Genomic DNA, 27705 nt, shown 5'->3' with positions numbered 1-27705 from the left:
AGGGGAAGACAGCCTGCTTCCCCACGTTGCTCAGGGTTACCATTTGAGGGGAAGCCTTTTGGCATTTCCCGTGGCTTTGGATGACTTCTTTTCAAGGAATGGAATAAAGCTTCCAAAATATGCACAGATACTCAATTCTCATGGGACCAAGAAGGGACAAATTTGGGAGAAAACTAGTGCCTGCCCTGTGGCCATGAATCAGATCTAGAATGCCAGACATGTGACCATATAAACAGGCCACAAATCAGAGCTCTTTACAATAGAACCAGAAAGATTCTCCATCAGCTCATTCTTTTTCTTTTCTAGTTTTCTTTCTTTTTAGAAACAGGATCTCACGCAGCACAGGCTAGCCCTGGATTTGCTATGTAATTGAGGATGGCCTTGGATCCTCCTGTCTCTACCTGCTGAGTGCCGGGTTTACAGACATGCATTAGCATGCCTAGTTTAGGTGGTGCTGGGGATCCAACTCAGGGCTTCGTGTACACTAGGCAGGCACTCTAACAACCGAGCTACATCCTCATTCCTTTGGCTAGTTTTAATAGTGTATGGATAGGTGGATATGGACTGTGGCAGAAGAATAGAGATCCTGCAGGGATTTCAACCTTGCCTTTACTTGTTTCCAAACACCACATAACTGCCAAAAACTCTGGTATTGACATGGATTCGTATAGCACATTCCCAGGCACTTTGCCTTAGCATGTGACCAAGCGTCCGTCCTGATAAAAAGACCACTTTTTTTCTTTTTATTTATTTATTTTTCTTTTAAAATTAAAAGTAAAGAGAGGATTAACCTGTATTTGAGAATGCAACCCTTAACAGCCATGCATTCCACTTAGGACTCCTCCCCATCCCACCTTTCCTCCTTCCTCCTCCTTCTCTTCTTCTTCACTTTCTACATCCTAATGTCTAACACTTCTAAAGGAATTTCTGCCCCTTCTTCCTGCATATACCCAGTGCTGGCCCCAGAGGCAGCCCAGCTCTGTTTTCTCATGACACAGTGATTATTTTTGGCATTGCACATATTTTCTCTAATGTTATTATTACCTCCTCCACCCTCCTGGTTGCCTTTTGAGGAGCACTCAGTTTTTTGGCAATTCCACATAAAATCAGAGGGTTAATTTTAGTTCAGTGGTGAAGACAAGGCAGAGAGAGAGAGAGAGAGAGAGAGAGAGAGAGAGAGAGAGAGAGAGAGGCCTTCTTCTTTTGCACCACTTGCAGCACCTACCCTCACCTTAAAAGAGATGAGGTTCTCCGTGCCTGCTCATGAAAGAACTTGCTTGCTTTCGCTGGCTCTGAGCTCACCATTCACCCTCTGCTGGGCCTGGGCCTGAGGGTACTGCTCTCCAGAGGTGACATTGGGGGCTGCACCTCAGGGCTGGCATCTTAATGACTTGACTTGGCGGGCTTAGAACAGCCTCATTCAGAGTGAGTTCACTCCCTGCGCAGTTGGCCTGCTCAGCCTCTGTCCATAGAGTTCTCTTGTTTGAGCTGCAGGAGGAAATGGAGATTTCCAAGTGGGAAGCAGCCTTCCCAGTGCTTTAACTCTTCCCTGTAGGGAAGAGGAGCCACAGAGCAAAAGAAAACCCAAGCTGGCCCAGCTGCAGTTCCCTGGGAGAGAGGAGGGAGTGTGGCTGGGGGCTGAGGCTGGAGCCAACACAGCTGGGATCACTTTCTCTTTTCTTGGGGAGGTGGAAAGGGAGAGAGTAAAGGGCACATTTGAACTGCTCTTACATCGATTAGCAGATATTTGCCCAGTTTGTCCAGAGCTGAGGCCCCATGAAGAACATGCAAAAGTGAAGTGGCATGTCTCTGCCGCCACTGTCCTCAAAGCAGCAGGACCAATGAACAAAAAAGGCAGCAAGATGGGACATCCTTAGATAATGGTGTTAGTAATGTGAATAGAGGTACCAGAGGGAGCAGAGGGAGCAGCTACTAGGGGAAACAAGGTGTTGGTTTTTAAGAAAGGCGAGATGAAATGATAGTCAGAAGAGAGTGATGTCAAACAAGCTTAGAGACATTTCATAAGTAAACGTACAAATGAATGTGATTCCTGGCAGAGGAAAGGCCCTGATCCATTAGATAGTAAGTATCCTTGGCCAAGGATGGCAGCAGGGTAGTGGACACAGTCCACGGTGTCATTGGCCTCAAGATCTTAAGGGTCCTGTAATTCTTAATATTGTAAGTGTGTGAGGTCACAAACTGGGAGCAGCAGCATCACTGGGGTGGTGCTAGAGATGGGGACCCTCACGCACTGGTCCAGACCTCCTGAACTTAAAAAGCACACTGGATCAAGGTCCCTAGTGTTCTGTGTACACAGTATAGGTGACATCATAGGTCCATGTCGGCATCTTTAGTTCATATGCCAGTGTTTATTCAGAGGGAATCAATCACAACACACACACACACACACACACACACACACACACACACACACACGTACACACTTTTATCTTTGAGCATCTCTGCATTAATAACTGTTCCCAGGTGGAAACTTCTTGCTCTAACCATGTGCTGGATTAGAATTCTTTGGAAGGGTTTAGAACAGTGAGCAACTTTGAGGAATTTACACCACAGAAATCGCAGTGGTGGTTTTTATGTCTTCATTAGTACTCCTTGTGCTTTAGAGGACTCTGGGAGAACGAAGGGTGGGGCCCTTCCCAGAAGAACATGTCTACATGGGTGAAATAAAAAAGAGAACGGCATGGGGCTGACAGTGCAGTGTGGAATCTCTGGAGCAAGATGACATGCAGAGGTCAGGACGGGCAGGCGGGCCCTTCCCTTAGAAAATGGACTCCTCGTGGAGGTGAATAGAGCACGCACACGCTTAGATGGTGATGAGGAAACATTCTGGAGGGCTGTAGAGGGTCAGTGCCTCGAGCCGCATCTTCAGGGGCTGCAGGGAGCTGGTCAGCTGTTGTCCACACCACAGAGCCTTGTTTCATGTTAGGGAGTCCTTTTTACACACAGATCACCCTTTCCTTTCTTCTGCTGCTGTGCATTCTGCTCTCTTCACTGAAAGCAATGCCGGAGGAACAGGCCGCACACGTGAGCCAAACCTCAGATTGTGCTGTTGGTGCTTGTGGGGATCCAGTAGAAGACTTCGAGGACACAGGAGCCTGAAGGAAAAGCCCTAGAGCCCATCTCACAGCTTAGGCAAGGGGCTTATGCCCAGGCCTAGAGAAAAGGCCCAAAGGAAACAGACCAGAGAAAGAAATGCTCACCAGTGACATCCATTCCCCCTGCCAAACACAGTAAGCACAGTCCCTCATCACCCACTCTGTCTCCATTCCCTTTGCTTCTCTCCTTCCTTCCTTCTTTCCTCTTCCCTCCTCTCCTTCTTCCTTCCTTCCTCCCCTCTTTTTCTTCCTCCTTCCATTTTCTTCCTTTATCTTTTTGTCTTTAGACATAGATCTTCAAACAAAGGAAAACTTTCCCTCAGGGCACGTTTGCCCCTAGAATTGATGGCCTAGAGTAGAAGGTAATCCTGTTTCCCCTCTTTTGCTGCTTCCTAGATCAAGAGGGTATTTTCAAAGGCTTCAAATTCAGTATCCTTAAAGGGCTGTACCCTCCATGTGCCCAGCTCAGCGAAGCCTTCTGTGCAGCAAGAGGGGCCTGCTTATTGGCATTTGGGGAAGGCTGCCCAGTACAAACCAGTGTGGTATACGGGATCTGCTGACCTGGGTGTGAGCGTCAGCTCCATCGCTGAGTGCTGAGCATGCCAGCCTCCGGCCATGGGGGCTGCTTCCTCGTGCCGCGTGACCTGAGATCATACTCACTTCATGAGACTTGAGGATTAAATCAGAGGCGGTAGGATGAGTAATCTTTTTTAAGAGGAAAGTATTGCCCATGGTTATTTCCTAGTTATAGCAGCAGCAATAACAACAGCATCTCAATTTGCTGATGCTAAACAATCCCTTAGCTAGAGCCCGCACAGTGGGGGGAGTCGGGGCAGTAATGGGCATCGGAGATGAACAAAGGACAACACCTAGATAGACGAATGCCCCCTGCTGCTTGCTGTCTCTTCTTTTACTGGTAAACATCTACAAGTCTTCTCTAGACCTCGCTGTGTGGGGAAAGGGAAGATGGAGAGAATGCTAGCTTATAGTGAGGGAAGAGGAATTGCTGACCTGCAAGATGGCCATCATCTCAGGACTGGATGAGAGCCAAAGGTGGACTCCTGTTTCTGTGTGATAGGTCTTCAGATGTCTCAACCTGGGTGTAAAGAAAGGAGAGAATGGCTGCCTAGGGATGGAAAGCCTATGGCGCCTAGACCCAAGGAAGAGCATGCGTGATTGGTTTCCTTTTCCTTCTGCTGACACCCCTGCGACCTTTCGGGAACGAGGCTATAGTCCTGAGGCTGCTGGTATTGCCACATCTGTGTACTCAGCTCTGAGGTGGCTGTGGACGTAGAGTTGGCAACACGTTATGTATATTATAAAGCATAAGCTACAATGCAATACATGGTGCATAAGCCCACACCATAGTGTCACTCACAACAGCCAAGTGTTGGAAGCCCTAACTGAGCAACGGCAGAACGGGGCTCATCAAAGACCGGGGAGTGTCTGTTCACACAGTGTGCCGTTGCTGGTCTTTAGGAATATTTTGAAAGAACTCTGAGCATTATACATAATGGTAAGTAAAAAGATCAAGGGGAAAATCCATACATTCAATGAGATCCCTTTTGGTAAACATCTGCGTATTTTCCAAATTGCCTATGCCAAGTACGATTTGGCCTTACCTCTAGGTTACAAGCAAAAGGTCTCCTTCCACGTGTATTGCATGCCTAGAGCTGGTTGTCGATAGACTCTGCACGAGTCCTTGAAAATGTATCTAAGAAGTTTCATCCACTCCCCTGTAGTCCATGTGTTCTGAGCCTCAGTTTTCCTCATCTCTGAAACAGAAACAGTGGTAGCTGTTCCTTCTTGGCTCCATGCAGTGTGAGATTCACTTACTTATAGAGTCAACATAAAGTGTCTTATCAGCTGTCACGTGTGATTCAGAAGTAAAGTAGCTGTATCGACTAATATGTACGTGTTCATCTACTGTTGCCGGCTATTCAGACTGCAGAAACAAAAGCCGTAGACTGGAAACTTTGCACCAGCAGGGAATTATTGTTGTGCCGGAAGTCTCAGGAGCTGGACAGCCAAGATCAAGGTGTGAGACTGCTGAGGATTCCCTTTCTGCTCCACACAATGGCACCTTCTGTGTGGTTCCTGATGGAAAGTGTGAGGGAGCCATTTGGGCCTGTTTTCAGAGGGCATTAATCTCATCCCAAGGGCTCCACCTTCACATTAGAGGCAAGGATTTCAACATACACTTTGGAGACATAAAATTCAGACCAGAATACTTGCTTGAATGAGGCTAGCCCAAGGACAGTTTGTCACAGCTACTCCTGTCCTTGTCCAGCTTGATCAGCAGGGTTAGGGACTCTGTGTGCTCTAAGGTGATAGAAGGATCTGGGTATCTGGGTCCCCAGATGGGCCGCTCAGTAATTGAATCTGCTACTGTCTTCTGCAAGGCTGCCTGAGGCAGGGAGGCCAGTCTGATAAGCATCTCCAGTCAGCCCCTGCAGAATTGACCATTAGAGGGCCAAGTGGGGTGAGCCCCCAGACATTACTGTCAGCTCTGAATGTAGTCCAGGCCTGCTGCTCCAGGGACACTGACCCTCAAAGAGGGTCAGGCAGCTGGAAGCTAAACTCCCCACAAGAGAGGAGGCTGGGCTGAAAGACCATTATCAGGACTTTTCCCTCAAAGATGGGGCCATGATAGCTTCACCCTTACTTCAGCCACTCCAGCAACCCCTCCTCCCTCCTTTTTGCCACTCTGTGTTGCTAGTCTCCTGTTCCAGAACAGAGACTGTCCTCTTCACAAAAAGTTGGTTTGTCTGAGTGCACTGATGTCTCTCCCCCTGGTCCAGGTCTCCATTTTTCCTGAGTTCTTAATTCAGTATCTTCCATTTTGACTGATAGATTTTTCCTTCCCTTTGTAATAGATGGTCCCGACTGACCACTACTGCCTTTGGACAAATATCACAATGCTCCCAGAAAGTGGACCATCAGAACATTGTCTCCACGGGCCGCATTCTTTCTAGCCGTTAGAATTACCCTCTGAGAAATTGTTCTAAGTCGTCTTGTTCTTTTGAGTACTTCCAGTTGTGGCAAAAAGCTTATCAGTTGCGAGCATATTTTATTCTTTCCAAGAACTATGAGCTGTCCACAGCCTGGTCTGGTGACTAAAAGGGTGGCTAAGTTGGGGAAGGTAGTCAGGGGGTTAGAACAATGTCGACGCTATTAAATGTTGTAACTGATATTCTTGTGTGGTTCCAACATTAATTCTGAAATGACCTTCCAAAACACTTAGGGCAGTGGCCACCTCAGCAGGATAAGCCCTAGCCTTCTTCTGAAATGACTCTTATACTGGTCACCACCTTTTTGTGACACTCAGTGCGAATCTCTATGTCATTGTTTTGATCTCTTCCTATTGCTATAGATTCTAGTAGACAATAGCCCCATCGTTGCCCAGATGTTTGGCTTATGATAGTGACTTCAGATTTGCCAGACAGGATGATTACAGACACCATGTAAGGCAGAGGGGGAGGGCATGGTCGGGTGTACACTCAGGCTTCCTGCTCCCTGTGTTGTGTGGTAATGAACCCTGATGTCTGTATCAGTGAGAATCCGGGAGATTTTGATACAAGCAGATGTTGAAAATGTCTGTTTTGCTAAAATGACATCAATAATGTAAATATGTAAATGTAAATATGGATCAAATGGGATCATTTAGGAAAAGTACTATATTCCAGAGCTTCATAAATGCCAGTTTTCTTTTCCTCCTAAATGTTTGAGAAAAGGGGTAATTGATTATATTTCCAAGATATCTTTAACTTGAGATTACATACATAATGCACACAAAAATCAACAAAAGGGGCTTTTACAATTTGACAGCTTTGGACAGAAGTAGTACCACATAAGACAGGCAGATCTCTGAGTTTGAGGCCAGCCTGGTCTACAAAGCAAGTTCCAGGACAACCAGGGCTACACAGAGAAACCCTGTCTCAGAAGAAAACAAAACAAAACAAAAAACAACTGACAGCGTTCAGGGTAGTGTGACTGTAGACCAACTGACAGCTTTAGAACAGTAGTTCTTAGCCCTGGATTCATAAGAGCTACAGAAGGTAGGAGCCACAGTGCCCTCTTTGTGCTTGAGATACATCAAATCCAAGTCAATCCAAGCCAAGACCCCAGCGTCCATTTTTAGGCTCTTCCAGTGAAGAGCCAAGATGGAGACACAGAGGCTTGGATTCTGTTCTGATTTCATCTGTGAAACAATTAACTGCTAAGCTTGGGGTCCAGTGACTCTTGATCCTCTCTAGGATCCAAACCTGGTATTCTTCTTCTTCCTTTTTAAAAAAATACTTATTTATTTCATGTGTTCCATGTGGCCTGCCTGTATGACTGTGCACCACATACATGTAACACCCACAAAGGAAGGAGTGGGATCCTCCAGGACTGGAGCTACAGATGGGTGAGCTACCATGTGGGTGCTGGAAATTGAACCCAGGTCTTCTGGAAGAGTAGTCTACCCAGTAGGCCACGCTCTTAGTCACTGAGCCATCTTTCCACCTGAACCTGGTGTCTCTCCCAGTGTGTAGTTCTGTACAGCAGCTTCACAAACTCACTGAGGAGCCTACCTCCTTCCCAGGTGCATTGGCCCCTATTTCTTGCATTCATAGCCCCCCTGTGATTTAGCATATGTTTAGAACTTTGTCACCAACCAACGGATTGACCGAAGCTGGTTTAATGAGCCTCCTCCATCTCCCTGACCTACTAAAATTCACTTGACTTCTTGGTCACTTAACCTTCTAGGGTAATAGACATATGGCTTAGATACCTGATGACTGTAGTCACAGTAAAAGCTAAGAGTCTAAAGTTAACTGGGCAACCATAGTATTGGAGATATCCAGGCTGCCCTTCAGGCTACGGTCACTTGGAGGCCAGAAATAAGGATCATCTGGGCCAAGAGTAGGGCACTGTGGATGAGCGCATCAGGGATCCACTGCCACACTCACAGCGTCTTGTGCTCTGGCCAATGGCTGCCTAGCCTTGTTGAGTGGCAGCATCTAAATTCAGCACGTCATACCCCTAAGGTTCTGTATCCTTTGATTCAGCTAACGAGATCTAGAACATTTGGAAAAAGGTAAGCAAGTGCTGAAGATGTTCAGTCTTTTTTTTTTTCTTATTATCATTCACTAAAACATAGTGTAATAATTACTTATAAAGCACTCACATTCTAGGTAATCCAGAACTGCTTTAAAGTATCTAGGCAGATGTGTGCTGGTTCCTGCAAACACTGCACCCCTTAAGGACATGAGATCTGAGGACTTTGGTGTCTGTGAGGGGTCCTAAAGCCACCCATCCACTAGTAAATGAACAGTTGCGCCTGGACCTATCGATCGAGGCTTCTGGACAGTCAATTTTGTTTTACCTTTAGCTTGCTTCTTAGTCCCCAGAGTGCTTGCTTGGGATTAAATCTTTCAAAATCACATGCACTTCCCCTCAGGGAGAACTACTGTAAAAGAGTATGGAAGGGACAGAAAAGCTCAAGCCAATCAGAAGCTGGCCCCAGCTCCTGCTGCAGTGTGGCAGGGGGATGTGCAAGGCTGTTTGATGCAGCGCTGGACTCCCATTGAACACCTCCTGGAAGGCCAGCTCCACAGCGATGCGGGCTGGATGTGTCGCCTTCTGACTCCTCCCACTTTGCCCTCCAACACTGGCTCTTCTCCTTGGGTCCCAGGACTTCTCTAAAGTTACTGGGTACTGATCCACAGACAGAGCTGCACACCATGTCCTCTCTGAGTCTTAACCCTCCTCTCTTCCCATAGGGTGAGGATCTGATTTGTAGGACAGTCTGTAATAACACTAGGCATGTCAGAATGGCATGGTTTCTTTGCTGCCAGGAGATAAATTTGGGGGTTGGGACCTAGAAAAGCTAGGATTGAGACAAATGATTTAATCTCCCGAGCTCCTCTAAATATGAAACTCATTTAGATAGTGTTTTCCAAACCCCCGAAGCAGTTGTGAGTGTATCATCATTATTGTTTGAGGTTGGCCAGAACCTGCCCAGAGTCCTTGCTCTTGACAGGCCTGCCTCTGTTTATTCCTCTAGTTAATGATGGCAGTTGTGGTTGTTGCCCCCTAAGATTGCTTACTCCTGGAGAGCAAGGCTTGTGGGCCTCATTTGCTCTCTAGTGACCACAGGGCTAGCATGGGGCCCAGCAGGCACATCTTGGTGAGCCAGAACCACACTTAGGTGGTGTGTTTCATATACCACGTATTATACAGAGCCTCTTTGTGGGGACAGGAGTGTCACCAAGGATGGGAGGAGAGACTTAGAAGAAAAGAGCAACATGGAGGAAGAAGCTACCAAGACCTTTCTAATTATTTAAATATTTAGGGTATGATATCTTTTTTTTTTCTTTTTTTTATTATTTAACTTTTCTTTTTTTTTTTTTTTCAATGCAGTTTATTCAGGAACATTGAACAATCCTCGGACCCCGAGGAAAGCCAGCCCACAGCTTAAATAGCCTCTGGGTAGCCAACCCAGGCGTGCCACGGGGGCAATGCAGATAGGTCCACATACATGGAAACAAGCCAGATCCTCAGCCTTAGCCAAATGTGGAATTGTTCATGACAGAGAGCACTCACCATCGGGAAGGTGGAAGGCGGAAACCAGCTCCATCTTTAAGGCATAGCATTCCGCAGCTCTCTACAGTTCCCCCTTAGAAGCCAATGGATTCTAATATGTAAATTTTAGGATAAATTCAATAAAGAAAAGCAAAATGTGATCATTATAGGACCCATCTCAGAAGAAGACTATTTCAGGAAATGAAACACATTGTCAGCCTAGGAAGATGCCCAAATGCGCTATGCAGAGCCAGTCAGGATAGCCTGTATGCCGTACATAGTCCTGTATCCACAGACAGCCTGCTTGGTGATGAAGGACGGGCATTTCGGCAGAGTCCAAATGCAACTGATGCTATGGTAACCAGATGAGGATCTTCAATCTGCCATGGCAGTTTTCATTGCCAGACAACCTTCTAAGGCTTCTGTGCTTTTCTCGCTTTATCCTGAGAAGGCATGGAGCCTTCTTCCTACTTCACAGGTGAAGGAACCAGAGCCCAAAGAACGGATTTTCTTTTCCAAACTCAGATGGGTCTATAGCGTTGTGGCCATCTCTAAGCTCGGGCTTCTGTTATCTGCAGCTTCGTGTTAATTATTCTTGTTCTTCAGGGTTGCTAATTAAATGATTTCAGTGCTACAGATTTTTGTCTATTTTTCCAAGAGTCAACATTAGACATCTCTGGATTATGTCAAGGTTAAGCAGGAAATCTAATTAAACTCAACCTAGTTCTAGAGTGCAACTGTAAAAACAAGGTAGCTAAAATGGAGTGCACAACTTTTAAATCAGGGGCCTGCCTCAGTTTCTGAGCCTTTCTTAGGATGCTGAAGCTTATTCTTTCTTGCCAAGGAAGGGTCCTGCCCCCTACGGATTAACACTGCAAAGAGTGCTACCTTGTGGTGGGGAGGAGTGGAGGGAGGGGCAAAGTTTATCCCTAGTTCTACCACTAATTAGATAATTGTTCTGGGTGTGCAACTTAACCTGGTTGGGTATGTTTCCAAGTCTCTGAAGTAGGGACAAGGGCACCACTGCCTGCTTTGAGCACTAGGATACAAGGATAAAATTAGGCAGCCTGTCTGCTCACTGTGTAGAAACCCTCTAAGGGCTTATGTAGGTTCTGGCTTTAAGACCTTGGGGAAATGACATCATATGTTCTGAGCCTCAGTTTCCCTATCTGTAGATTGCACAGTCTACCCAGCTGTGTTGGTGAAAGGAGTATAATGGTGTGATGTGCACAGTTTTTGTACGGTGCTGAGCACACGCTGTATTAGTTGAGTGTTGGTGTGGTTGAAGAAGCGTGGTGCAACTCAGATCTCTAATGCCAGCCAGAACCCCGAGTCTAAGTAGCCCTTTCCCCACAGCTCTTCCTCAGCCATGGGGGCGCTTCTTCTCCAAGGCAGGAGTCTTGTCAAGGCGAGGGCTTTGTCCGTGAAGGTGTTGCTGCTAATACATAGCCTGCGTTGCTTACCCCACCCCAGCATGCTGCTCCAGATGCATCCAATGACTGGGTCATGTGTTAACCCTGCTGTGGTCAGGAAGTGTGAGGGCTGGTGTTGGGACTGGACCTCATGACCCAGAGCTGTAGTACTGCACCGTAGGCATCCCTCCTGCCTGCCTTTCCTGTGAGTCCTTAACACATCCCACTCCATGAGCTCAGGGTTAAGACGCAAAATCTAGGGACTAGTAAATGCCCTCAGAGTCTGGTAGAAGATTCAAAATCTCCCAAAGGGCAGGTTCTGAGAAGGTGAGGTAGAGAGGGTATAGAGTGTGGGGTTCCTGAGAGCTAAAAGTCAGAGAGAGGGGAAGAAGAAAGGAATAGACAAGGGAAATGGGAAGGAGAGAGAGAGGACAAGAAAATCCAATTCCCTCATTTTGCAATTCCTCACGAGGTTCTGCCTGACCACCCGGAGTGTTGTATGGCTCTTCCTGCAGTCTGGTATCCAACGGGTAATCCATCCAGGGAGCTGGATGCTCTGTGTCTGCAAACGAGTGGGCTGTGAAGTCAGAACAGGGCTTCTGCCTCAAACCTGCGGGGGGCGAGAGGCAAGCCAGCATTCCAGGAATCCCCAAGTAGCGATCTTCTGTCCAGATAATGAGGGGCTCAAAGCAAATGAGAGGGAAGGTAGCCATGCATTTGGAACCGTGGAAGGTAAGGCAAGGTGAGCTAGCCTAGAGCTGATTGTGGCCTTGAGAGCCACAAAGCACATTGGACATCTACAGAAACAAAACCAAATTCATTTCTTTATTAAGCAAGTAATGTATGTTATTTATAGAAACACGAGAAAACATAGATACTCACTCGGTGGCTGCAGAGTGGGGGCCTCTAACTGCGTTACCCTGCAACTCTTAACAGTCACTAATGGCTAAGTGCCTGGATCCTGGGGTTGCTCGGCCCAGGGCAAAGTCCGCTGCTCCTCTTCTCAGCTGGCAGCCACCACGGGTGAACTGTTTAGCTTCCATGGGCCTGTTTTCGCCTCTGTATGTTAGGGATGCTAAGAATGTCTACTTTCCCAGCAAGCTGTGAAGTGTAAGGATGCTCACATGGTACTGCCTAAAATAGCAGGTGAACTAGATCCGACACTATAATTGTGTTTCTGTGACCATTAAGAGAATGTGTCTTTCTAGCTGTTTCCTTGTATAGCACACATAAAGTGTTTATGTGCAGTGCATACATGTTTTTGAGGGCATGGTTGCCCTACGCTACTGATAGGTTGTCTGTTCATGGACAGATTGTCTTCTGTGACTATTAAGCTAATGCTGTTTGCTTATAGTGGGATGTGCCCGGTGCTAAAGTTTTCACTTAAATGATCACGCGAAGTCTTTGCAATAACTGTAAACTGGGTACCAGTGGCAAGATGCTGAGCGCCTCCATAGTTGCAGCTTACCGAGTTAGCAAGCAGAGAAGTTCAGACTTCTGGCCCAGACTTTTAAACTTGCCCATGTTAGTACTTGATACGGGCTTCATAAGAAGATCTGGTTTCTTTAGGACCTCCAGAGAGAGAGAAAGCGAGAGTGTGTCTTCCTCACCTACACTGCAACACAGGACAATAAGCAAGCGTCAGTCTGGTGCGGCAGGCCAGCAGGGACTGTGCCCTCTGCTTACACGATGCTCCTTGGAGGGGAACACTTTAGAACAATCTGAGGTGTGTCCGCCTGAGTTCTCCTTGGGCTGAGTTTTCTCCTGGAAAACGAGAATCTTGCTCTCAAGGGCTTTTGACAGCACCGTGCGTGCCACTGAGCATACCTTCTTCACCGTCCCTTTCCATCATCATCCTTTGACCCCTGTCCCCAAGGTCTTTTGAATTAATCTAATCATCAAGTCTTTGTTGAAACCCTACCCATATGAGGCCCAGTTCTGTCCCCCACAGGAATGTAGAAGGAAACCATTTGAGAAGCAGAGCCAATAACAAAAAGCAGCTTCCTGTGGCTCCATGGAGCTGAGCCAGATTGGTTTAGTGGGAGAACTGACTTTACAGTGGAGAGGGTGGTGAGTGTACCAGGAACATGAGTGGAGGCAGTGATGTTCCGGGGAATAACCCCTCATTTCTCCACTCAGGAGCAGCTCAGAGCTGAGGAAGGAGAAGTCCCGCGATGCGGCGAGGTGCCGGCGCAGCAAAGAGACGGAGGTCTTCTATGAACTGGCTCATGAGCTACCCCTGCCTCACAGTGTGAGCTCCCACCTGGACAAAGCCTCCATCATGCGACTAGCTATCAGCTTCCTGCGAACACACAAGCTCCTGTCCTCAGGTAAGGCTGGAAGGTCCTGTCCCAGGCTACCATGTCCCTAGACCTTACTCCCAGACACATCACTCTACAAATATCCACCCACAAACAGGCACCAATGGGCCTTTAAGTGTTACATTTATTTATTTGTGTGAGTATCTGTATGTGGGTGCCTGTGGAAGAGAGAGGGCAGCCTTTGGGAGTCGATTCTGCTGTCTTCTTCCATCATATGGATTCTGGGGCTTGAACTCAGGTTGTCAGGCTTGGCAGCAAGCACTTCTACCCACTGGGCGATCTTGTTGGTCCTGTTTTTTTGTTTGTTTTAATTTTACCCATCTTCTCTCTGGCAATGGTCTGATCATGAGGACACTCAGGGGAAGAGGTCAAGGACAGGCTCAAGCAAGAGTGTAAGCACCCAGAAGCAAGAGTGAACAGGGCTGCCAGAGCTCTGCCATGTCTGGCTGTGAGCCCTGCTCCACACTGTATCTCTATATCTCTACTCCGTACATCTCTAGGACCTCAGAGAGGGAGTGCGGAGCCCATCTGTCCCCTCCTTCCAGCCAGTGAGGCAGGCCATGCCATCTCGTAGAAACTTGGTTTCCTTGTATGTGAACTGGAATGAGCCAGGTGTAATGTGGTGGAGGGGGATAGGAATTACTGGAGACAGTGACTTAGCATCATTTATTTATGTAGGGATAGCTCCTTGAGAGATGAGAGCCTCAGCCACCACCCATCCTCAGGCAAGCCAATGCTTTCTCCCTTCCCTAGCATCTCTTTACCAACAATTCGTAGAAAAAAAAAATTTTTTTTTCCTTTCTCAGAGTTACATTCTTCAAAAACCATTTCCTGTTAGGCCTCACCAGGAAGAGGCAGCCTGGGATTTCCACTTTCAGATCTTGTGGGCAGTATTATCAAATTTATCAGTTCCGAAAGGAAACTGGCAGCATGTAGCAGCCAGTCTGGCACTGCAGTTGGGCAGTGTCTGCGGGTGTGAGCAACAGAGGCCGTCAAGGGGGAAAAGAGGTTCTGAGCTCACTTTCAGCTCTCCTAAGTGAGTGTGGTGCTCTGGAGACAGACTCCTTCTGCCATCCTGTAACAAAATAGCTATTTTGGGAAAGAGCCACCTGCACAGAGGGAATCCAGTGTGAGGCAGGGAAGCCAGTCTGGCCTGTGCTATTCTGGGCCCCGCGCACAGGAAGGATATGTGGGAAAGACCTTCAGAGGAGAGAATGACTGCTCAGGGGCCCCGTCCCCAAGGCTGGAGGCTGAGCTGTGCTGCAAGGCTGAGGTGACTGCGCTGTCACAGAAATAAGCAGTGGGGGGGGGGGGAAGAAGCGAGACAGCAGGGCGATGGTAAGCAGTACAGACGGCAGAAGGAAGCACAGGCAAAGGCCCGTAAAGCTAGAACTGCTACATAAAAAGGCAGACTCCTGGAGGAGCCATCCCCGGTCCCTTGCATGCCTTTCTTTTACAGAGGTTTGTCCTCTTGGAGAAGTGAGGACGACAGATAGGTGATTTGTGGGATTCTGTAAAGCTGGTCAGCAAAACATGTTAAGGGCCAGGGAGCCAATGTCTGAGTGAGCTGGAGACTAACCAGGGCTAGCCACAAGCAGTGGGTGGACAGGCGGTTCCAGAGCTGTGTCTGTGTCTTGCTCTTGTAGCAGGAACACATTGTCTGTGCTCTTCCTCGGCGCGTCTGAGGTTGATTTTCAGAGGGCTCAGGTAGGGTTGGGTCTTCTGAGCATGTCTGCCCGTCCTAGTGCAGCCTCTCCCACTCTCCACATACTACATGAAGCCACAGAGACAGGACCAGACATCACACATCTCCCCTCAGGAGCTCTGCATGTTGAGAACAAAGACTGCCCACCCTCTAGACAGCCCAAGCACAGACAGTCCAAAACCCTTGGAACATCAGCTCTAATGCTCTCTGTCCCGGAGAAAGAAAAGTCAGAAAATTATTTAAAAGTTTTTACTTTCGGTCATCTGGTCCTGGTGTCCTTGAGGGAGAAGTGCTCATAAGATGAGTACAACTAGGGAAGAAAGGAGACGGTGGCTTGGTGCTCCTTTTCTCTAACATGCCTGAGAGGCTCCTACCAGGCATTCTCTGGACCGGCTGTAGAGACTGTTTTCAGGAACAGAACAGAAAACAACCTCCCTGCCCTCCCTTTTGTTTTAGTGTGTGCATATGCACTCCTGCAGAGGACAGAGAAGAACTTGCTACCTTATTTCTTCTACCTCATTTCTTGTAGACAGGGCCTCTCACTCAACCTGAAGCTCTCCATTCTGGCTGGATTGGCTGGCCAGCAAACTTCCAGGACCTGCCTATCTCTGCCGGTCAGCAGGGGGTTACAGGCACACACAGCCACATAGCGTTTCAGGAAGGGTTCTTATGCACTCAGCCACCTCCCTGGTCCTCATTTTCTTTTCATTTTAAATAACTATTTAATTTTTTTTTTACTTATTCGTCTATGTGTAGATGTGTGTGCAGGATCAGAGGACAACTTTTGGGAGTTGGTTCTCTCTCCCCACCATGGGCTTTAGGGCTCCAACTCACGTTGACAGGCTTGCACAGCAATCCTCTTACCCGTAGGCTTTTATGTCTTGTTTTATGTTTTACTTCACGATGAAAAGATTACAAGATTGTTGAGCAGATATCTTCCTGCACTTGGAATATTGGTGGGCTGGCATCTCTCCTTGCAACTTTGTACACACGTTTCTCTCACTGTGCCTTAGATGGTCACCTGACACATTGCTGGATGATATGAAATACCGTCTTTAGCCTGCTGTACAAGTTATAGCTTAGAAATAATTCTAACAGAAAGAATTGATCTTTTAGAAAAATGAGATAGAAGAAGAGCCAGGGTGAACCCTAATGTCCTTGGACCCACCTTTCAGCAGCTCCAGTGTTACGACATACACTTTTCCCAAGTCAGAACAAACTGCAGGCCCATTGAGGTTGAGGTCGTCTGCCTCAGAGTTCAGACAGCTAAAAAATGCCAGGTCTGGCATTCGGAGGACTTCTCCTTCACTTAGAAACACACTCCGCTTTGATTTTCACAGTAGGCTGTTTTGTGTGGGAATGTTGGAGAGGAAGCCTCAACACTGAGAAATCCAGGCTGTGAGTCGGGGCCACCGTGGAGATTCGTATCACAGGAAGCAAACTGAAACAATAGCTTTAGGATACTCGCTTCCACAGGGGCTAAGGACAGAACACATTCTGGCGGGAACATGAATGGAAACATCACTTGATTGTCTTAAATCCTCTTTCAAGAGGAGCCCTGCACTCTGCTGTATTCTGAGAGGTTTAGACCACAGTAAATGTGCAAACTGGGCTTTTCACGCTAATTCTGATTTGAGGCTTCCCTAGACTCGTCCCTGGTTAAAACACACACACAGACACACACACACACACACACACACACACACACACACAAATTCTCTTTACTGTAGAGGTGGAGATCAGCACAAAGCCATGTTTCTAGACCTAAAAGTCAGATTTATTTTTTATAATTTTGATTTGGATTTATTTATTTTTGATTTTTGGCATTACCTAGTGAATTTTTTATTCCTGGCATTACATAGTGTGCACAGGAGATGATTCTCTGATCCCCAGACTGCTCAGAGAGAGACATTAAAACCTAGGACATGTGATTTTAAAGTTCTCACCATAACCTTTTCTTCAGAAAAAAAGCGGGGGGGGGGGACAAAGGGGACAAAATTATGGCAGATGTGGTTTCTGTGCCTCGTATGCCTTGTGGTAAGACCTATTTTCCTTGGTTTTCATCCCAATTGTTTACTGTCCCACTCCCTCGACCCACCTATACTCCAAACCTAGGCCGTTTTCTGTCCTGTTTGGAAGGAAGCCAGGAAGATGATTCATTCCAGGATGTTAATGGATGAGAGAAGCCAGACATCCCTTCAAGAAATACAAACCTTAGACACAGCATTCTTCTAAAGCAAAAACTTCGGTCAATAAATAGATATCAACTGAATGTTATCCCGCATGGCGTTTTCTGAACGCTGACACAGAGAGGGGAGATGGCATGAGCAGATGTGGAAAGAACAAAATAAAAGTCTCCAGTAGTGGACTTCTGGGGCACAACACCAGGAGTCCAGCAAGGTCAGGGGGAGACCTGTTCCTATGCTGAGAGTGTGAGATAGCCCAAGCCTACCCATAGTGTCGGGTGTAAGACGCAGCTGATGACGTAGTAAGTGGCCCATACTCATTTCCTTTCAGCCTGTGTGGGACTGGGTTTGCTGTCCGTGTACCCGAAGGGCACGAGCACTGTGGTGGTGCTGGGAGGGGAGGAACTGCAAGGGCAAAGCCTCTGAGAGGAGAGACCCTGCAGAGATAACTAAGCTCCAAGTACCCCTGATGCTGAACGCCTACATTGGAGCCTGTTAGGAACGGCCCAGCAGTTCTAGAATTTCTTGAAGAAGGAAATGTGTAGAAGAATAACCCTGGTCGAATAAGAATGTAACCAGCATCATGACCAGCCTAACCACGGGCACAGCCTGGTCTCCAAGATCCAGTCAGAAGCTGCCTGCACTGCCACCTGCCAGTTTACCCGAACAACTGGCTCCTACCGTCCTGGTGTGCCACCCAACATGGGCGGTGCTGCCTGAAGGAAATGAGCAGTGCTCCGGAAAAGGTGCTCCTAAACCTTCTCAGCTGCACATATCCTGGCTTTAGGGAGTCATCAAAGCCTGTTTACTGGGGCTATTTTTAGTATCTTGTTGTGCTCCCTAGACGGCCATGCTCCTTCTCAGAGAAGGCAGCTCACTATACCACAGTCTTTCTTTGAGTTTGCCAGGACTTGGGAAGCAAATGGCAAGGAGGGAGAACCTGAGGTAATTAGAAGAGCCATCCAGTTCCTTAGCGAGCACCTACTTCAGCTTGCACCAAGGGCTGGCTTTCCCCTGCTGTCAGCATCCCCAGAAGACTCCTCTCAGCACAAGGCTCTCCTGATAGTTTGGTGATTCCTGAAGCAGTGGGATTGCTTTCATCCTTCCCAGTTCTCTTCAGGACAGGTCTGAGTGGGTCAGGAGTGGCTGGTGAACCAGTGCTTTCTCCAGGCCAGGGCAGACACAGAGGAAAAGCTCAGTAACTGCAGTGAGTGAGTTCTTCTTTGCCCGTGCCCAGGGCAGGGTCAGACATTTGTATCGAGGGGGAGGCCAGAAGTGCAGAGTGTTGAGGCAACCTCAGTTTTCAGCAGAGGCTTTGGGCTCTGTGTGCAGGAAGGGGATGTCTGCCTCCCTTGTCCAGGCTGGGAGCGACCTGGCCAAGTTCCTTCAGAGACTCCCAGGAGGATAAGCAGGTGCCGCAAGAGCAAATAGTTCCACTGAAGGAAGAGGCCACGCCTGAGCCTGGCTGCCCCCGGGTCCCAGGGAAGGAGGGGGGCTGCTGGCAACTTTGACCTTGTAACCAACTGTGACTTCAGTCTCAAGATGTTCTGTTTCTCCCTGTGGCCCCAGAGCACCCTTCAGCCTCAGTCAACCTGCCACTGTAGCCGGTTTCACCACCTCCTGGAAGTCAGCCGACTGGACACTATGGAAAGAAAACCACTCGGCTGTGCTAGGCTGTTAAAAACAGGAAACTTTAAGCAGAACTATTTTCTCTGGGCCTAGTTAAGCCAAATAGGTTGTTTTGGGATTACTCCAGATTTTGAAGTCAGTGTTACCACTGAGATCAAAGAAGCTGAGGAGAAAATAACTTCTCAGGAGGCCTCAGGGCTCGCCTCTGCTGGTCTGGAGAGAGTGGCTGCCTTGCTAGCGTAACCCAAACGCAGCTGAAACCCTCTCCTTGCCCAGTTCCCGGTCAGGCACTCTTGCCGAGCCTGGCCGATTTTCCCTACACGGGGGAATGTAATATAAGGTGGAGGTGAGATAACCGTCGTCAGCATGTGGTCCCTGGAGCACAGAGTTGACACCCTCTGAACATGGTAAAACAAAACAAAAACAGGAAGAAGAAGAAGAAAGCACTTTCCCAGCTCCCCTGAGTTCGGAGGGAAGCCTGGGGAGAAGGGAGTGGAGCCGTCCAGCACCCTGGGTGGAATGCAGCCTCTTCACACTTGAAGCAAGGGTCTTGGGTTTGGCTTAATTTTTTAGCAGGGCGTACCACACTTTCCACAAAGCCCCATAAATTGCATAGCAGTCCTGGGCCTGGGTGTTCTTTCTTAACCTCCCTGCAGGAGGCCCCGCTGCACCCACTGAGCTTACCTTCTCTCCTACAACCCTGTTTAAGCATGATGCCCCCAGGAGTGCTAACGTTAGCACTTCACTCGCTCCTTCACAGTGTGCTCGTCCTTGGTAGTCCAGAGCACTGCTTAGCTGCTGGAGAGCGTCAGACAAGACCCTAGGAGGGCATCAGGGTGGCACAGGGAGGAGGTAGAAAGCTTGAGCTGCTTGAACCAGCAGTCCCCGTAGAGCCCTTCGTAGGAGCATCCATCCACACATTTGGGTCTGTTCTTCTGATATGTGTAAGGGTTCACAGAAAGTAAGGCCAGATAAGTAAGTGGACCCACTGTCCTTGCTTTCTCAAGGGCCTTTGATCTTGGCTGTACAGTAAGTGATGTCACTTACCCAAGTGGCCCATCCATCTAATTGCATTTTATACTCCCTGGAAGAGTTTCCATTTGAAAGGTTCCTTATACATCAGTGAATATTAACGATCTTAAGAGACAACCTACCCTCTAAGCCTCTTGTTCTGAAAATCAAGCCAGGTGTTCTTGGACTGATGCTCATGCTAGATGAATGTAGATTCATTTTTGCCTCCTGATAGCTGTGATTAGAGGCTTGCACACATTTGGCATTAAAATATGAACTAGAAGAGGGTACAGTCTGTGGTATGAGGACAACCAAGGGCCGGGACAAGGGCTGAGCCTATGTTTTGCAGATAGCAGAGGCGTGCTCAATGGCCCTGGATATACAGAGCGCATGGTTTGCTGTAGATTTTTTCCCCATGTCATCCCTAGCATCCACCTCTTTAGCTGGACACTTGCTCCCTCATTCTGTTTTGTGACTTTAAATTTTATTCTCTTTATAAACTATTTTATGTGCTGTTGCCAGACTAGTGTCCCCAAAGCAGTGCTTTGAGATCCCAGAATACTGGGCTTTCCCGCATTCCCAGTCTCTGATACTGGTACATGGATCTTCTGCAGCCAGCTGGGCCCTTCTCGGTCCTGGGAGGAGGCCTGTGCCCGTGTGTTCTGGCGTGGTGGCCCAATCCTGTCCAGCCACCTGGCAAGCCTCTCTTCCCATCCTAGTGTGAACTCCATTTCACCACTCTCCTCAAGCCTGCTTCTTTGGAAATAGTCCTTTCACCACTGCAAACTAAGTCTCCTCCTCTGGCCCCGAGCACTTGCCTTCTGCACCCTTAGTTGGTACCCGACTGTAATATGCTTCAGTGCCTATTTAGATTTGTGAGCCTGTATGTTATGATTCTCCACCTTGGCTCAGAACAATTTGAGAATAGTGTTGGTGACAGAGTCTTAGAGCAGATCGGTTCATAATTGTTGACACCATTTTAAGCAGTTTACATACTTGATCTTTACAATTTAAGGAGATGGAAATCACTATTCTGGTTTGCCCCCAGGAGTGCTAACGTTAGCACTTCACTAACAAATTGATGTTCAAATAGTTGTTACTCAAAGTCATAACCGAGTGGGATACAAATCTAGGAGTAGATATAATATTTGACCCCAGAGCCTGTAAGATGGTTGAAGGTTGCCATTACATTTAGCCCTCGGGGCTTGCTAATTTTCTAGACTTCAATCTTTGGCAAATGGTTTAACTCTTATAACTCTATCTCTGTAAAATGAGAATAGGAATGGTACCTACCCCGTTAGTCATTGTAAAGCCAGGGTAGAAAATTTAGTGCAGTGTCTTTCTTGGTTGTTTCTCCATATATGTTAGCAGCTAAGCTATCTGTTGCTGCTGCTATGATGACTTGTGTTATATCTCTAGCCTCTGTCACCACCATTAATTACTACTGGTACAGTAAGTACCGTTACCACAAAAAACACACTATCCCCAAATCATTGTCAACATGTCCTGGGTGTTTCATTTGAGGTCCACTCATCAGGCATGTGGCAAACGCTTAGATAGTTGGCGGTATGCATTTCCCAGGTCTACCGTGTGCCCCAGAGCCATGCCTGATAGTCCCCTCTCACTTCAGCCATGTCTGTTTTAACACCACACTCACGGGACTTGTCCATTTTCTCTCTTTTCAGTCTGCTCTGAAAATGAATCTGAAGCTGAGGCTGACCAGCAGATGGATAACTTGTATCTGAAAGCCTTGGAGGGTTTCATTGCTGTGGTGACCCAAGATGGTGACATGATCTTTCTGTCAGAAAACATCAGCAAGTTCATGGGGCTTACCCAGGTGACACCCTCCTCTGCCTCTTAAAAAGAAGTCTTCATTTGCATAGAAATGAATGGGAGGTCTTGGCCAGCATCTCTCTTGACGTCTCCTTACACATTTCTATCCTAATGATTATGATCCTCAGGCCACAAAGCCTGAGAAATGTGTTCCCAATGGCGGGGCTTGACATTGTTTGTGTGGCTGTCCTTGCAGATCTCTTCTAGCTAGATTAGCATGGCATCCCTCATGAATCAAGGCCTTGTTTCCATTAACAGTGGGCTGTTACATCTGTAATCCATGGACCTCATACTAGCCAGAGACTGCCAATGACCACCCAGTGTGTCCCCATCCCTGTCTTCGAATCCCAGCTTCCTCCTGGAGTCTGAACTCATCCTTAGGAGTAACAACATCTGTCTTGCTTTCGAAACAGGTAGAACTAACAGGACACAGCATCTTTGACTTTACTCATCCTTGTGACCATGAGGAGATCCGTGAGAACCTGACTCTCAAAAATGGTAAAGTATTCTTCTATGTTTCCATTCTTCTTATGATTCCCTCCCGAAAGCCTACACAAATAGGCTAGATGGATTATGCATGGTATCCATAAGCTCCAGTTGGACTAGCTTTTGGTGGGTGTGCAGCCTTTGAGAGGAGATTAAATGACCCAGCACTTAGAATAACTCCTCATGGCCACACATGATGCCTGATGTCGTACCACCAGGGTACTCCTTCAGGTCAGGGAGCCATCTCTAGGAGGTTTCATCACCTGAGAACAATTATCTCTGCCAAGTGACACCACCCAAACCAATAACTTCATCTACGCCAGATTATTTATGGTAACCACTACAGATGCCTTTTGCCATATATCAAACACCCAATAGACAGGCTTAAGCAATCTCCCAAGTTTCTGTGGGTTCTGTGGGCAGGTCTCTTGCTCTATGTGACATCAGCTGGATTGCAGTCATCAGGGGATGGACTAGGCTGAAGTAGTCAAAATGGCTCACCTGTAGCCTGTAGCTGGGACACAGTGACCACAGCTCTCACTCTGCAGGGCCTCACAGCAGCCTTCTTTATCTGGGGGCTCTAGGGTAGCCACTGGCAGCTTGGGGCCATTTATCTCCCTTCCTCCTGCAAAGTGCAGCAGGAGGAGCTGACAGACCTTCCCAGGCCTGAGTCTTGAACCTGGGGCTTTCTCGCTTGACCCCCTATTTTGCTGGTTAGTACGAGGTTCAGGCCTGCACTGGCTGGGTATGTGTCAGGAGGCAAGGCCCTTTAAGATCACCACTGAAGACTAACTATTAACAGGAGCATGGAGATCTTCAGAAGAACTAAAGCTTTGGGAGTGGAGAGATGGCTCAGTAGTTAAGAGCGCAGGCTGCTCATCCAGGGGACTTAGGTTTGCCTTCCAGCTCCCATGACCCGTGCTAGGTCACAACTGCCAGTAACTCCACTTTCAGGAGATCTGGCCTCTGCAGGTACCTGTACAAATATGCACACAAACATGCAGACAAAAAAATGCAGTAGATCTTTCAAAAGCAAACAAAAGGAGCCATGGCTGTAGCAGCTGTGGTACCCAATGACTGCCAAGATCTTCCATGAACTTGAGAACCTATCACTGGTCTGGACAGACTGCCCACATCAAAACATCGTCTTTTACATCTCTCACCTGTCACTACCTTGGGGTGTGTGCTCATCCAACCTGAAAAACAAAGGCAGTGAGACCACACCTGCAAGGTTTCTCAGTGCCATGTGTGCTGCAAAAGCTGGGGCTTTATAGGCTTACCTCTCCTGTTGGTACAGAGCATTGTAATCCATACTCGGACTTACAAAGCTTTGTAAAATTAGAACCACCTCCCTTTTCAGTGCTGCCCCAACTTCTCACTGGGATCACTGCTTTCTATCTGAAGGCCTTGGCCAACTGGCTCCCACGGTCCATAGGCTGGGAACCTATGGATGGTGCCTTGTCTTGCCTGTGGTGCTGAGAAACGCTAGGCCATATAGAATGATTGGTTCTCTATGGTGAATGGAAGCCTTTTTTTCCCCTTTTTCTCCCCCCCCATCTCTTTTTGAGATAGGATCTTACTATGTAGTCCAGGTTGGCCTCAAACTTGTAGTCCTCCCTCCCAAAGTCCTGGGATTACAGACATGCACCACCATTCCTGGGTTTCAGAAAAGCACTTTCTGAAGAGCTGCCTCTCATTGCTTCTCAAATCAAGAACCCGCTGGTCCCTAGGTCCTGGTCTCAGCTCAACTCCTGACCAAAATCTCTGATTCTGTGACCTGAACTAAGTGTCTTACTCATGTGTTCTCGAAGTCTTTCTTTTCAAATTGATGGTACAAGACAAGTCCTAGGATCTTCCATTTTTCAGGTGCCCTGGCTCACAGCTACGTGGCCCCTACCTATCTGAGTAAAACTTAATTCTTTTGGTTCATGAATGGGGATTCGGGACTTAGTCAAACTAAGTGAATCAGCAAGCTTTCACTGAAGGTTTCAGTCTGCATAGACACATGGTTTAAAAGCAAGGGTCAGTGTGAATTCCTAAAGGAAGAAAAGGTGGGGAGACAGGCTGTGGGCTGCTTTGATGGTGAGGTGGAGGGCCTCAAACTTTGTCCTATTGAAGATGTGTAAGCTGAGGTGATATTATCAGATGTGAGAATGGGGAGACTCCTCAGATTAGCAAGTTAGGAGCCCACAATAACAATACAGACAACTAGTCACAAACGAATCTCTAGCCCCCTTATTCTTAGCTCCCAGGGGCTCCCCTAATACAGTTATAACTCATCATATACAAACCCCACCTAAAGACTAAAGTTATAAGCAGACAATTTATCAGAACACATTTAGTCTGCCACTTAGTGGGTTCCCAAAAAGAAGTTCAGTTCAAGGGTGCCAGGTCTTTGGATATATAGCTCTTCTAGCCTGTGTCAGTCAGATAAATCAAAGTTCCTCAGAGGGATGGGTTGCAGAGGTTGGCAGAGTCTCTTAGAAAGAGCAGTGTGACTTTTGCAGAAAGGTTCTAGATTGCTCTGGGATGCCAGGCCTTTGGAGGTCAAGAATGGACACAGTGTAGACACAGAATGGACATGGTATAGACACAGTTTAAACACAACTGGCCTTGTGTTTACAACTCTGCATATCAGGAAGTAGAAAAACTGGGCAGGTTTTGGAGATGTTACGGAAGGAAAGAAGCTCTATGTTCTTTGTCTCAGTGATCTATTTAATCCTGAATGAAAGGTGATCTAATTGATCTTTGTCAAGAGCAGCTTGAAGATAGACTTGTCCACCCAGTTCCAGTTAAAAACAAGGTGTGTGTGTGTGTGTATATATATATATATATATATGTGTGTGTGTACATTCTCCTTTCCTCCCCTCCTTGACACATGTCACCTTTAAGAGAAAACTAATGTTGCATTACCCAGAACATAGTGATTCCAGGATGCCAAATCCTGAGAAATAGGCTAGGACCAAGGATAATTCTAACTGGAAAGACTTAGGTCCTTGGAGTAACCATGATCACTCAAACTTCCCATTAGAGAACCCAGGCCTGCCTCAGGACAGACATCTGAAACTGGTCATAGCCTGTCCGCCCTCGTGACAAACATTGAGTGCACCAAGTGATTGCATGTTAAGGGCAGTTGGTACCAAACAGCGAGGCAGCTCCTGCCTTCTGGGTGTTCATGCTCTTGGTGACACAGTAACATAAGAGCGTCTACTCTGCCTTCCTCTGGCCCAGCACCTCTCTCCCCAAGGTGGACATCCAGGGCATCTGGTTTCTGTAGGGGAGCCCCTCCACTCTAAGTCCCCACAGACCTGGTGTTAGCTGATAGCCCCTGAGTAGAACTGACCATTACTAGAAGTTTTGTAAAAGCTCCCTTGACATATTTCTGTCCCCTAGTTCTGACCACAATTCAGCCAGGACTCAAGGTGCAACAGCTGAGGGGTATCATTAGTCTTTAGACTATGAGGGACTCTGTGCCCACGGCAGGCTGCAAGCACTGAACTACAAAGCAGTAGAACACGTGAATGCGAGTTGCCCAGAAACATTGTGATTTGGACTAATTCAGATGGTTCCCACACCCGCCCCCACCCAGGCTCTGGTTCTGGAAAGAAGAGCAAAGATCTGTCCACCGAGCGTGACTTCTTCATGAGGATGAAGTGCACAGTCACCAACAGAGGCCGGACTGTCAACCTCAAGTCGGCCACTTGGAAGGTAGGCTGTAAGTCCCAAGTGTGAGCTGGGAGCCGGGGTGCCCGAAGCCCGGGGTGAGAAGCCCGCTTCTCAGCGCTCCCAGCCTTGTCTGACTCCTGCTTCACCCCCAGGTCTTGCACTGCACCGGGCAAGTGAGAGTCTACAACAACTGCCCCCCTCACAGCAGCCTCTGTGGCTACAAGGACCCCCTGCTGTCCTGCCTCATCATCATGTGTGAGCCGATCCAGCACCCCTCCCACATGGACATCCCCTTGGACAGCAAGACTTTCCTGAGCCGCCACAGCATGGACATGAAGTTCACCTACTGTGATGACAGGTGGGATGGCACGGAGCAAGGACGGGTGGTTCTTACCTGAGTGTGTCTGTGTGAGAGAATGCACCTACAGCACAGGGGTGGGACTGGGACATAAGTGTTGTGAGCCTGTTGCAAGTTTGTAGACTTATGTCATTTTACCGGTGCTAGTCAGAGCTCTCCCATTGACAACAGCCTCAGTCTTAAGAGCTGTTCTGGTGTGTAATTATTATCATTACTATGATATGTGCATATTTGTCCATATTTAGGTATCTAGTTCCTGAAGACATTTTCAAGGGCAGTTTCTTGTCCCACATAACTAGAGTCTAGAAGAAATTCTACAAACACCCCCGGCCAGCTGGGAGTGTAGGGTTTTGGCTTGGATACTGACCCGCACTAGTTGGCTTTCCCTAGTTCTTGCCCTAGTTCTTGAGTGGCAGGTTTCTCTCAGCCTTTGCCCCTGCTATGTATAGCCTCATTCTGGGTATCTAGCTAGACTGTAGATACTGTTAAGACTGTAAAGTGAAATGAGCTACACTGGACTCTGATCCCCAATTTCAGGACAACTGGACGTTCTCTTGCGGTGGAGTGGGAGGACAATACAGACACAATAAAAAGTGCAGACTTGGACTAGATAGCCTAGGCTCTGGTACAGTCATATGTGGTCAGAGTAGGTTCTTGTTCTTACCTTTATGAGAGCTGAAAGCACACAGAAGGATGCACGGGGAAGGCCTGCCATCTTTATTGTTGGGGTTGTCATTAGGGGCAGAGTATGTGCAGTCTGCACTACAGTTCATAGCTCCCTCCTGTCCTGCTACTGAGATCCAGACGTGGAGGAGAAAGATGGTAAGAACACATTGTGATTGGCAGTGGCTTGCACCCGCTGAGGGACTGGGCTGGGTTGTGCCTAGCCTAGGAAAATGGTACCACCATGCCTGACTACTTTGTCCAGCAGGAGCTCAACTTTGCAGTATCTCAAGTCAACTGTGTACTACCTGAGACTCTAGGCCACTCCCTCTGAAATGAATGATTTGTTCTTGGTGTATTTCATAGGGTCGTTGTGAGAAGAGGGCACAGCTGTGAGCACATTTGGAAAAGCACAATGCCATAGCATAAGGAGGTTTTCTTTCTCGGCCCATATTCATCCCTGGCCTCCTCAAAGCCAAGACCTTCCTCCTGAGCTCAAAACAAAAACAAACAAACAAACACACACAAAAAAAAACAAAAACAAAAAACAAGCTTGCTTCTGAAAGCCTATGCTCCCTATGAACAGAACAAGAAACTGCCTGCCCTTCCCTGATAGCAAATCCCCAAGCCGCAAGCTAGAAGCTCCTGCCAGCCTCCTGCAGGCCCAGCTCCTCCCAGATAGGCATGTATGGGCATTTGGTTCTCACAGGAAGGCATTTCTGCTCTCCAGATTAAGCTCACATCCTCTGCTC

General features: G+C 47.7%; 1 protein-coding gene across 1 annotated transcript in view; it reads left to right on the top strand.

Annotated features, from left to right (window-relative positions):
• The window catches only part of Epas1 (endothelial PAS domain protein 1), a 79539-nt gene that overhangs the window by 31866 nt on the left and 19968 nt on the right, over window positions 1–27705 (top strand). The window contains exons 2-6 of the mRNA XM_021643571.2: window positions 13235–13425; window positions 21633–21784; window positions 22194–22278; window positions 25856–25974; window positions 26085–26290. Of these exons, the coding sequence (XP_021499246.1) occupies window positions 13235–13425; window positions 21633–21784; window positions 22194–22278; window positions 25856–25974; window positions 26085–26290 (753 nt within the window). The remainder of the gene's footprint in view (window positions 1–13234; window positions 13426–21632; window positions 21785–22193; window positions 22279–25855; window positions 25975–26084; window positions 26291–27705) is intronic.

Source organism: Meriones unguiculatus, chromosome 1 (assembly GCF_030254825.1).
Source record: "Meriones unguiculatus strain TT.TT164.6M chromosome 1, Bangor_MerUng_6.1, whole genome shotgun sequence".
In the NCBI taxonomy this organism is placed as follows: Eukaryota; Metazoa; Chordata; class Mammalia; order Rodentia; family Muridae; genus Meriones; species Meriones unguiculatus.
The sequence above is the reverse complement of the archived record's forward strand: the minus strand, read 5'-3'. Positions and strand labels throughout refer to the sequence as shown.